The following is an 11092-nucleotide window of genomic DNA, read 5'->3' on the forward strand; positions in this document are numbered from 1 at the left end:
AAAAAAAAAAAAAAAAAAAAAAAAGAAAAGAACTGCTATGAAACAAAGTATTTTGCACATGGAAATAAATGCATTACTTAATTTCCATATTACAAAACAATGATCATTATAGAAAAAAGTACTTTCAAGTTATAAAATCTACTTTGTTTTGAAGGAAGAAAAAATTCATTTCAGGATCTGTTCTAGATAAAAATTTTAGTGATGGCAAATCATGTAAATTTTTATGACCCTTAACCTCAGAAAAAATTTTAATTACCCATTCTTTATTGGTACCATGAAATAATAAGCAATCATTAAGCCTTCCTAAGTTTTTAGTAACTATCTCAAAGTAAATTTAATGCTGTATTGCAAATATCGTGTGACTGCCAAAAGGAAAAGTTGAGATTCTAGCTGCCTTTAGTTTGGATACCACATTTCTATTACATCATTAGATTTTTATTAGCTCCATTACATAATTCATATTGAACATATGGCAAAACCAAATCCCTACCTCCTTTTGTTTTTTTTGGTACATGTGTGAGCGTAACTGAGAGAGAGTGTACAAGTACACGCTGTTATTTAGTTATTCTGATAGGAGCTGCAAGATGTGCGTAAGTCATTGTATAAGAAGAAAATGTGATATGGTGCTTTACAGATAAAATGCTGTAGATATTCAAAAGGAGGAGGACTTACTTCTAGCTGAGGCTCTCAGCAAAGGACCTGGACCCAGGAAATCTCATTCTGTGTATTAGTGATTATCTTAGATACTTTTAACAGAAATCTGTTTAATTAACTATATACATATACTACATTTTCTAGAATAGATCTGAATTCAGGAATTTAATTTTGTTGTCTCAATTATTATACTTGTATATTCACACTGTCTCAGAGTTTGTGTCCTAAAACATGGTTATTGTAACTATCTTATAACATACCTTAGTTAAAAATGTGATGATCTCATAGTTTTATTTCTCCCTTTCCTTGAAATAGGCCTACAAAAATGACCTTGATAAATATAATTATAGATTTCTTGCTAAGTTTCTTCTCCTTCTCCACCATATACAAAATGTTGGTTTTGGGTACTAGCACAGCCTCTCTAGGGTGTGGGTATGTGTGTGTGTGTATGTGTCTTTCAGTATTAAAATCATTCTTTGTTCTGTTTGTTTTATGCCTAAGCACACGAACACAATTCTTTCAACCTGGCTTCCACGTTTCCTAAATAAGAAAGGGTGGATCACATCCCACGTTTACAAATATCAGTGTTAAATGAAGGAATGTCGAGATTCTTTAAGCCTAATGTCCATTCTTGAGAATTCCATGAAAAACCATTGCTCTTTTTTTTCCTTCCAGTTTTACTGAGATATAATTGACATATAGCACTGTACAAATTTAAGATGTATAGCATAAAAAAAAAAAAAAAAAAAAAAGATGTATAGCATAATAATTTGACTCATATACATCATGAAGTTAACATTTTTTTTCTTGTGTGTATATGTATTTTTAAACATTTCCTTCATGTTTTGTTTTCCATTATATACTTTGGACAGTCAACTTTATTTTCTGGTCTTCTCACGACTTTGCTAACTTTACTGCCTTTCATAGATTTGCATTTGAGTAGGAAGCTACTTAGTAAAGAACTTGTGATTTTTATAGGAAGTATAATATATGTATTGAAACAGTTGTAAACTGGGTAGAGAAAGGAGTACTGTGGTGATTTGGAGCCTGAATGGTGTTCCCTTCTGACTTGGCATGCGTTATCTAGAGATTCTTTTGAGCCTTAGCTTCCGCATTAGTAAAACCTTGAAGTTTGGATGAGATAATGTTTAAGGCCTCTTCCTGCTTTAAAGTTCTACAAAATATATGAGTAACATTCAAGTAACTAAATTAAAAAGAACTCTCAAAACACTGTCTAGTCAGTAATAAACTTTTTTATGCTTCTGTGTTTAATTGTTTAGGTACATAATAAATCAGAAATTGTTTCCATCTAATATGTGATTTGTATATAGTGTAGAAGATACCAAAATTTTATCTAAGTACAGTACGATGTTTTGGAGTTTTCTTTTTTCTGATTTTGATAAGATAGTTATTCCTATAGCCTTAACTGTACATTTACGAACTGTTCATAATAAATGGTCAGATAATTTGATTTGAAGTTTCTTTGCAGTTTGAGACTCAAGTTCTCCCTGCCTCTGAAATGTGAGGGTATCAAGGATGTGGCCCAGGTAACCTGTAAAAGGCATAAGTATTCTCTTTGGGTCCTGACTGGAGCTGGGTTAGTCAGGAAGTGTCTTGGACTTTATCTTTGACATATCATGAGTAGCGTAGCAGAAACCCAGGATGCTTTTAACTCCATAGACAAACCAGCACACTTTAAGACACAGCAGTGAGAATCTAGGGAGCACAGATAGATGCCAGCTCATAAAGAAGAGCAACAGAATAAATTAGAATTGTGTGAAAATGCTATTGTTATGGATATGGAAAAAAAAATAAAAAACAATACTGACCTGACACTGAAATCTGTTCCAACAAGATTTGAGCAAGTTTGAGCAAAATTTCCTAAGGGAAAATGGTATTTATTTGTACCTATTTTATGTCAAGTACAGTGCCCTTTAGCATATACTTTTGTTTAAGTATATTTCATACCACTCTTTGTCTCAGCAGTGGATTTTCTAGGATATGCAGTTCTTAGTTATTGCCTGATTGCCTGATTCCTCGTTAAACACAGAAATTAAAAGCCTAACAAATATGTTTTTTAAAACTCTGAAGGCTACACTGGCTATTTGAATTACTTACTGAAATAAGAAATAGCAACTGAGTTGTGTTCACGTTAATTCTGTGTTGAAGAAGTTAAATTGAGAGCTGATGATGGCTCTGAGCTTAGCTTCTTTGATAAGATTTTAACATGAAATATCATTTTTATTTTTCATGTTTTTAAGCACTAACTAGGGTTTATGTAGAAGAGAGGGAATGAGTTTTAAAAAACTGAGCTTCCTCCTGTTTTGAAAAAGGAATGGAAATAAGAGTGTAAACGTATTTTTCTTTTGTTTTTTAATTTAATTTATTTAATTAATTTATTTTTGGCTGCCTTGTGTCTTCGTTGCTGCACGCGGGCTTTCTCTAGTTGCGGCAAGCGGGGGCTACTCTTTGTTGTGGTGCACTGGCGTCTCATTGTGGTGACTTCTCTTTGTTGCGGAGCTCGGGCTCTAGGCACGCCGGCTTCAGTAGTTGTGGCACGTCAGCTCAGTAGTTTTGGCTCACGGGCTCAGTAGTTGTGGCGCATGGGCTTAGTTGCTCCACGGCATATGGGATCTTCCCAGACCAGGGGTTGAACCTGTGTCCCCTGCATTGGCAGGCAGATTCTTAACCACTGCGCCACTAGGGAAGTCCCTGCTTCTCCTTACACAGGATAAATTTACTTATTTTTGCTTGAGTTTTAGTTTCATTTTTATCTTCTTTGGGAGCTCTTGAGGAATCTCGTATATGTATTTTTGCTTATTTGGGGTAATCTGTCTACCTCAGGGCCATCAGTAAAGCCTGGAACTGTGTTTTTCAAACTGTAGAACCCTAGAGTTTCTTTGGAGGTTGCCTCAGGTTCTTCCCAATGGGCCGCAGGTGGGCTGACTCTGCCCTTTCCCCTTCTACCAACCTGTTCTATTTTATCCTTTTTTTTTGGAGGAGGCGGATAGTGGCTTCTTTAAGATAATTTGAAAAAGGACTTTGCTGTTTCAAAAAGTATACTAGTGGAAGTAAACTAGATATTTGACTCATAGTAATATTTGCTGTTAATACTGGCAACTTGTCTTACAAAAATAGTTTGAATGGAGAGTCTGTCAAGCATCTTTATTAAGAAGAAGGTGAATGTTACAAGGAAAAGAATACCTAGAAATGTCAGGGATGGCTATTAAGTGCTGTTTTATTTCTATGAATCACTACCCAGGTCTACCATAAACCTGTTCCATTTAGACTCAGTAGACCTGTCTGGGACTGCTGGATTACAGACATACTTGGAAGCAAGGTTTTTGCTCTCAGGTTTCTTCCCCCTGTTACCAAGGTACTTGATTAGTCGAGGCTTTTTGTCCTAATATGACTTCAGTTCAAGGGATGAACCTTTAACTATTGCTGTTTTCTTCTGAGAGTCAGGGCCATATTATCTTTAGCCTAAATAACTATCATATGGGAAAAGGCAACTTCTTTTCACTTTATATTCTTACTGTTCTAATATATAGAATGGTACCTCTTTAATATAGAAGGTATATGATCAGCCAAAAACTTAAAGAATCATATCCTAGCATAATTTATTTTGTTGTTCTGTACCACAGGTGGTTCTGGTACCTCTGTTTGTTTGTTTAGTTTAGATTTAGAGTGCTTTTCTCAAGCCTTAGAGGGGAAAACCAACTATTATTACCACATGGTACAACTGCATTTTCAAAGCACTGAGGCCAGAGATTTGGAATCTGTTTCGTGTATTTTTTCAAATTGCTGTCATTTGTTAGTTGATTTTGCCCTCCTATAATTTTACTCTATTCTTTATAACTTTACTATATGGCACTGAGTAAAGAATTATAATAGAACTACTATAATCAAGATGAGAGACAAAATACTATTGATTCATAGAATCAACATAGTGATTAAATCTAACAGTACGAAAATATTCCCAGTGCAAATGATGTTCCTTATACAGAGCATCTTCCTCCTCAGAGGAAATCTAAAGTTTATCTTTGATGACAGTATACTATATTATAACAATAAAAATAAAGAGGGCTTCCCTGGTGGTGCAGTGGTTGAGAATCTGCCTGCCAATGCAGGGCCACAGGTTCGAGCCCTGGTCTGGGAAGATCCCACATGCCGAAAAAAAGAGAACTAAACTTACTGAAAGAAACATAGTAAAACGGGATTAATAATCAAAGGGAACTTCTTATGGTGGTGTTGTAAAGTAGAATTTTCAGTGAAATTCAAATAAGGTTATATTTTCACTTCTGTATCTTACTTGCATTTGTTCAAATTTTAAAAGGTGACTTGGTGAAGACTGATAATATTACATACATTAAGACTGCTACAACACTCAGCATATATTAGCTTGACTGCTTCCGGCACATGCTTGAGAGGCATTCGTGGTATGATTGAAAGCAAGATGCAGCAACCAAATACTAGAGTTCTAGTCCTAATTCTAGTCTTGTGACCTGAGTCATACCCTTTGATAAAAATATTCATTGTGCTTCCTTAGCAATGTTACTGTGAGGACGGGATGCAGTAATATGTGTGAAAGTGCTCTGAAAACTGTAAACCTATATAAATTTAAGAAGAATGTTATAATCTCATCATTATCATCACAATACTACTATCTCAACCAGTTCTCTAGGGGCTTTTACCGCTAGGAAGGGTATCTCTGCCTGCACAATTTTATTTTATACCCTAGCTTTTGGGAATACAATGATATTTTAAAAAAATGTTTATTTATTTATTTGGTTGCGCTGGGTCTTAGTTGTGGCTCGTGGGCTCCTTAGTTGCAGCTCACCAGCGCCTTAATTGGTGCACGTGGGCTCCTTTAGTTGCAGCAGGTGGGCTCCTTAGTTGCGGCATGCAGGCTCCTTAGTTGTGGCATGTGAACTCTTAGTTGTGGCATGCATGTGGGATGTAGTTCCCTGACCAGGGATCAAACCTGGCCCCCTGCAATGGGAGTGTGGAGTCTTAACCACTGTGCCACCAGGTAAGTCCCAGTACAATGATTTTTAAAAATTTATTTATTTTTATGGTGGAAAAATAACATGTAACTTACTATTTTAATCATTTTTAAGTGTACAATTCAGTGGCATTAGGTACATTCAAAGTGTTGTCTAACTGTCACTGTGATTCATTTTTAGAGCTTTTTGATTATACCAAGCAGAAACAATAACTTCCAATTCTGCCCTCCTACCAGCCCTTGGTAACCTGTGTTCTACCTTCTATCCCTAGGAATTTGCCTATTCTAGGTCCTGCATAACTAGAGTCATATAATATGTGGCCTTTTGCGTCTGGCTCCTTTCACTTAGCATAATGTTTCTAATGTTCATCTGTGTTGTAGTGTATCCAAATTTCATTCCTTTTTAAGGCTGAATAATCCATTGTATGTATATACCACTCATATGTACATCTTTTTTTTTTTGGCCGCACTATGCGGCTTATGGGACCTTAGTTCCCCGACCGGGGATTGAACCTGGGCCCTTGGCCGTGAAAGCGTGGAGCCCTAACCACTGGACCACCAGGGAATTCCCCATACATATATCTTGAAATCCATATGTTGATGAATATTAGAATTTTTTCTGTCTTTTGGCTATTATGAATAATGCTGCCACACACACTGGTGTACAAGTGTCTGAGTCCCTGATTTCCATTCCTTTGGGTGTATACATAGAAGTAGAATTGCTGGATCATATGATAATTCTGTTTAACTTTTTGAGGAACCACCAAACTTTTCCCAAAATACAGTGATTTTTATAAGGCAGTGTTCACTGTAGTTTTTCTGACCTTTGGGCCAAAAGTTTAAGCAATTAAAGAATCAGGTTGGGACTTCCCTGGTTGTGCAGTGGTTAAGAGTCCTCCTGCCAGTGCAGGGGACATGGGTTTGAGCCCTGGTCTGGGAAGATCCCACATGCTGCGGAGCAAGTAAGCCCGTGTGCCACACTACTGAGCCTGTGCTCTAGAGCCTGCGAGCCACAACAACTGAGCCCGTGAGCCACGACTATTGAAGCCCGTGCGCCTAGAGCCCGTGCTCTGCAACAAGAGAAGCCACTGCAATGAGAAGCCCGCGCACCGCAACAAGGAGTAGCTGCCACTCACTGCAACTAGAGAAAGCCCACGCACAGCAACGAAGATCCAATGCAGCCAAAAAATAAATAAATAAAATAAAAAGAATCAGGTTATATTTTCAGGTGATTTTTTGTTCAAGGCTTGTTGAGAAATTGGGAAGGTAGGATGTGTTCATCAGCTAATTATTATTATTATTTTATAATGTGTTGTCTGACAGGACTATTGCAAAGAATTTGCAATTTATATAAATATTAAAATAGTGTAAAGATATGAACTATCAAACAGATGGTAGTGGAATTAAAATTAGAGAACTGGAATCCAATGACTTAGTTAATGGAATAATATACCCAGCTTCTGATTATTCATTTGTAGTTGATCTGTTTCATGGATTGTGACAGAGTTTAATTCAGTCTGGCTTCTTCTACCATTTACCTGCCTTCCAGGCTCACCCTTGTTCCATTCCTTCTTTGTTTATATAGGTTTCAGAGGCACATTAATTTTGATATTAATAGAGCAGTGCATCTTGGGGGTATGATGTAAATTTAATTTTTTGTTTTATTATCTATGTTGCTTCTTGACTGTGCATAATTGAAAACTGATTTTATATGTGGTTTCAATCCAATTTAAATCAATAGTGAGAATAATGTTTTGTATATATGAGATGATTTTCTTATGAAATCAATATCAAGATTAGAAGGGGCCTACTTCAAGTGTTCTTAAATTCTCTCTGTTACAACATCCCTCTAGGATTGCTATCTACATAGACACGTAAAGTGATATAAAACTATTGTTTTGAGTAGGGATTGCAGCATAGATTGTTCTCATATTGAACTTAAATGTCCTTTCTGAAGCTTTTACCATTTGGTGGGAGGGAAATATAGAGTACTAACGCTGCTGCTTATAATAATTTTAAGGTAAAACAGTTTTGCTGAATAATAAATCCTGAATGACAAACAAATTAAGCCCTTGGATTTTTACTGTTTAGTCTGTTTAACAAAGATGCTCTTTTAGAGGTGGTATTTATATAGTAAATTAAAAGTGTATATAATGATAAATTAATGATTTTCCAAAATGTGATCCTTTAAAAAATAATGTGTGTATTTATACTCACATTTATGATCAAGAATTTCATGTCTGTTAGTTGGTTAAAAGGAATTTTATGAAAAGGATATACAATAAGAATTCAGGAAAGATTCCTGTTTGTTGAGGATTGTCTTTTTTTGACTTTGTGGAGTTCCCATTTAGAAGATGTGTTTGGCTTTGTTGATTACTTGCTGCAGTAGATTGGAACGTTAAGGTTCTAAGGATGTCTTTCCTAGCCTACAGTCCTTGCCACAGTAGTTGGGAAGCCCTAGGAGTTTTTTGGTGAGAGGTTTAGGCAAGTGGAAATGAATTCAGCTGCAAAATAAAAGGTTGCCAATACAGGAAATTAAGGGAAAAAGATAAAATAGTGTTCAGAAAGGGTGACACTATGAAGGTAATGGTTATTATACCCAACTGTTGACCCCTATTTACTTGAAAAATGATTTGATTTTTTTCTTTAAAATCAACATTATTGAAGTATAATTTACATAAAATATATTCATTTCAAGTGTATAGTTTGAGTTAAGTTTTGACAAATGTATACACTTGTGAACCACCATTCAAATCAAGGTGTAGAACATTTCCATCAGAGCAAAAAATTCCTTCGTTCCCTTTTGCTCTTAGTCTCTCCATCCCAGGCAACTACTAATCTGCTTTCTGTCACTAGAGATAGATTTTGCCTATTCTAGAATTACATATATATGGAATTATATATACTGTGTGCATTCTTTTGTGTTTTATAAAAGTACCTATTTTTAGTAGTTTGATGATTTTATTGCTGAATAGTTTGCTACTGTATGAATAAGCCACAACCTTTTTCTCTCTTTACTTGCTGATAGACATTTAGGTTATTTCCAGGTTTTGGCTATTATGAATAAAGCTGCTTTGGACATTTGTGTCCAATTGTTTGTGTGGACATATATTTCATATTTTCATTTCTCTTGGTATAGAATTGTGGGTCATAGGGTTTTTGTATGTTTACCTTTATAAGAAACAGCCAGTTTTCCAAAGTGATTGTACCATTTTTTACCTCCGCCAGCAATGTGTCAGAGTTCAAATTATTCCACATCCTACTAACATTTGGGGGTTGGCTAATTAAAGACTTTGGTTCATATTCACTGAGTAGAAGTTGTGTTATATGCAGACCTTTATGGCAGTTATAAAGGAGACTTGATATAGTTTTTAAAGTTAGGTAGTGATAGCTACTTTACTACCCTTTACATCTCCTTTGTGCCAGGTACTGTGTTAATGACTTTACATACGTTATAATCTCTAATCCTTAAAATTGTTCCAGAAAATAGAATGTGTTATCTTCATTTAATGGACAGGAATCCTGGGCTAGCAAGGATTTACTAGGCTTAAGATTTTGATTCTGAGTTTGATTCTAAAACCCTAGATTTCTTTATTTAATTTTATTTCAGTATATTGGTCTTTCCTTTTCCTTTATAGAGGACAGTTAGAATGAGTATAATTTCAGCTAATATCATGGTCCTTTGGGTTTGGGATCTCCAAATTGAACTGAGAAAGGTCTAAAAAGAATTAGAAGAAGATGCCCCAGGGAAAAATAAAGGAGTTGTGAAGTTTTCTGTGTATGTGTGTCTGTCTTTCTGTATGTGTGTGTCTGTGTGCGAAAGAAAGAGCACGCATACTTGCTTGTCTGAAAAGAGATGTTAAGTATCTAATTAGATGGCACTTCCTTATGTATTCTCTTATCTGAGTTGTGAATTATAGGGGAAAATGGAAAAGCTGTGGAATTACTAGAGAGGGGAGACAAGTAGTGGTGAATTAACAGTAATTGGGACAAGAAGCTTGCTTTTATCTTCAAGTAACTTAGTTGCTGTTGGAATGATCTTGTTTCACCATGTGAGAATCAGTCTGTAGGCATTTATTTTTTTAATATATCCCTAGATGATTACTGTTTAATTGTATGTGAGTTGTATCACAGTGTTAGCTTGAATTTTAGAGCAGAATTTTTATAAGAAAATCTTAGCCAGTTATTTCCCAAATAGACAAATTGTGTGAAACAATCCACATTTTGCAGCTTTTTTTTAATTTAAAAAATAATTGTTTAAATTTGGATCCTTTTAATTTCATTTTTTTCCTTTCCTACCCTGTTTGCAGACATTTCAACCTACGAATGAAGAGGGACACTTCCCTTTTCAGTGATGAATTTAGGGTGGAAACATCAAATACGGTACTTGATTATGATACCTCGCATATTTACACTGGACATATCTATGGTAAGTTGAACCTTAAAAGAACCGTGTTTAATTTTTTTCTATACAAGGAAATACATGCATTTTGAAGTATAGGCAAATATTTCAGAAAGATGGGGTAAATCCTGGGGAGATTTGAGTGTACTGTGAAGAGCAATGGGCTTTGAAGAATGAAGTAATTCTTCGATCAACCTTTACATATATGTTTAGTATTGAATTATGCAGCGTCTGACTTCTGAAAGGTATGAAGTTTTGACTCTCATTACCTCCAAACTGTTAGGTTTTTTAAAAAATTTTAATGATTTATATAATTTTCTGATCTTCCAAGCAAGGAATTAACAGTAACTTAACTATGTTTTATAACGAACTGTAGAGATTATCTTAATAGCCAAAAATAATGTGACAAAGTCATTCATAGGAAAATCCTCCCAGGGCCTTCCTTCCTCTGGATCTATTTGCTTTTTGTTCACAATTCTAATGAATTTCTCTTACTACAACGGATTTTAAAAGGTATCAGGGAGATGGGGGGCACACTTATTAGCCCAATAGAAAATTACATCTGTCAGCTTAGTAGTGTAGGGAGAACAGAACAATTGATGGAAGTCGTAAAAAAGTTAAAAAAGCAAAGTCTTCTGTAGGTATTAGGGGCAAAATATCATTGAGTTATAACTGTACGTTAATAAATACTCAAGATGATCCTATTTATTAAGAGTTATTAAAGTTAACTGAAAGTTAAATTTTATTTCTACATATTAGAGAGATTTCCATTCAAAATCCTGACTTGAAAAATGCTTTGAGAAAGGTTTCGTATTTTTTTTTATGATGATCGGTAAATGAGACATTTCTGTACTTAAAATTTCTTATTTGTAGATCAAGCATAGTTAAAAAATTAAAAGTTTTTTTGTATTCTTATAATTCTTTAATGGAAAAGGAAAGTGTTTTTCCATAGGTCGAGATTTCTAATGTTAGATTATAGTTTTCTGTTATTTTCTTGATCATTTATCTTGCTGGGCAAGTAACTTAAAAGT

At 35.0% G+C, this 11092-nt stretch overlaps 1 protein-coding gene across 1 annotated transcript in view; it reads left to right on the forward strand.

Moving 5' to 3' along the window:
- ADAM10 (ADAM metallopeptidase domain 10) overlaps positions 1-11092 on the forward strand; it is a 107932-nt gene that overhangs the window by 30792 nt on the left and 66048 nt on the right. The window contains exon 3 of the mRNA XM_024761258.1: positions 9970-10088. Within this exon, the coding sequence (XP_024617026.1) occupies positions 9970-10088 (119 nt within the window). The remainder of the gene's footprint in view (positions 1-9969; positions 10089-11092) is intronic.

Source organism: Neophocaena asiaeorientalis, unplaced genomic scaffold (genome assembly GCF_003031525.2).
Source record: "Neophocaena asiaeorientalis asiaeorientalis breed wild unplaced genomic scaffold, Neophocaena_asiaeorientalis_V1.1 scaffold2, whole genome shotgun sequence".
Taxonomy (NCBI): Eukaryota; Metazoa; Chordata; class Mammalia; order Artiodactyla; family Phocoenidae; genus Neophocaena; species Neophocaena asiaeorientalis.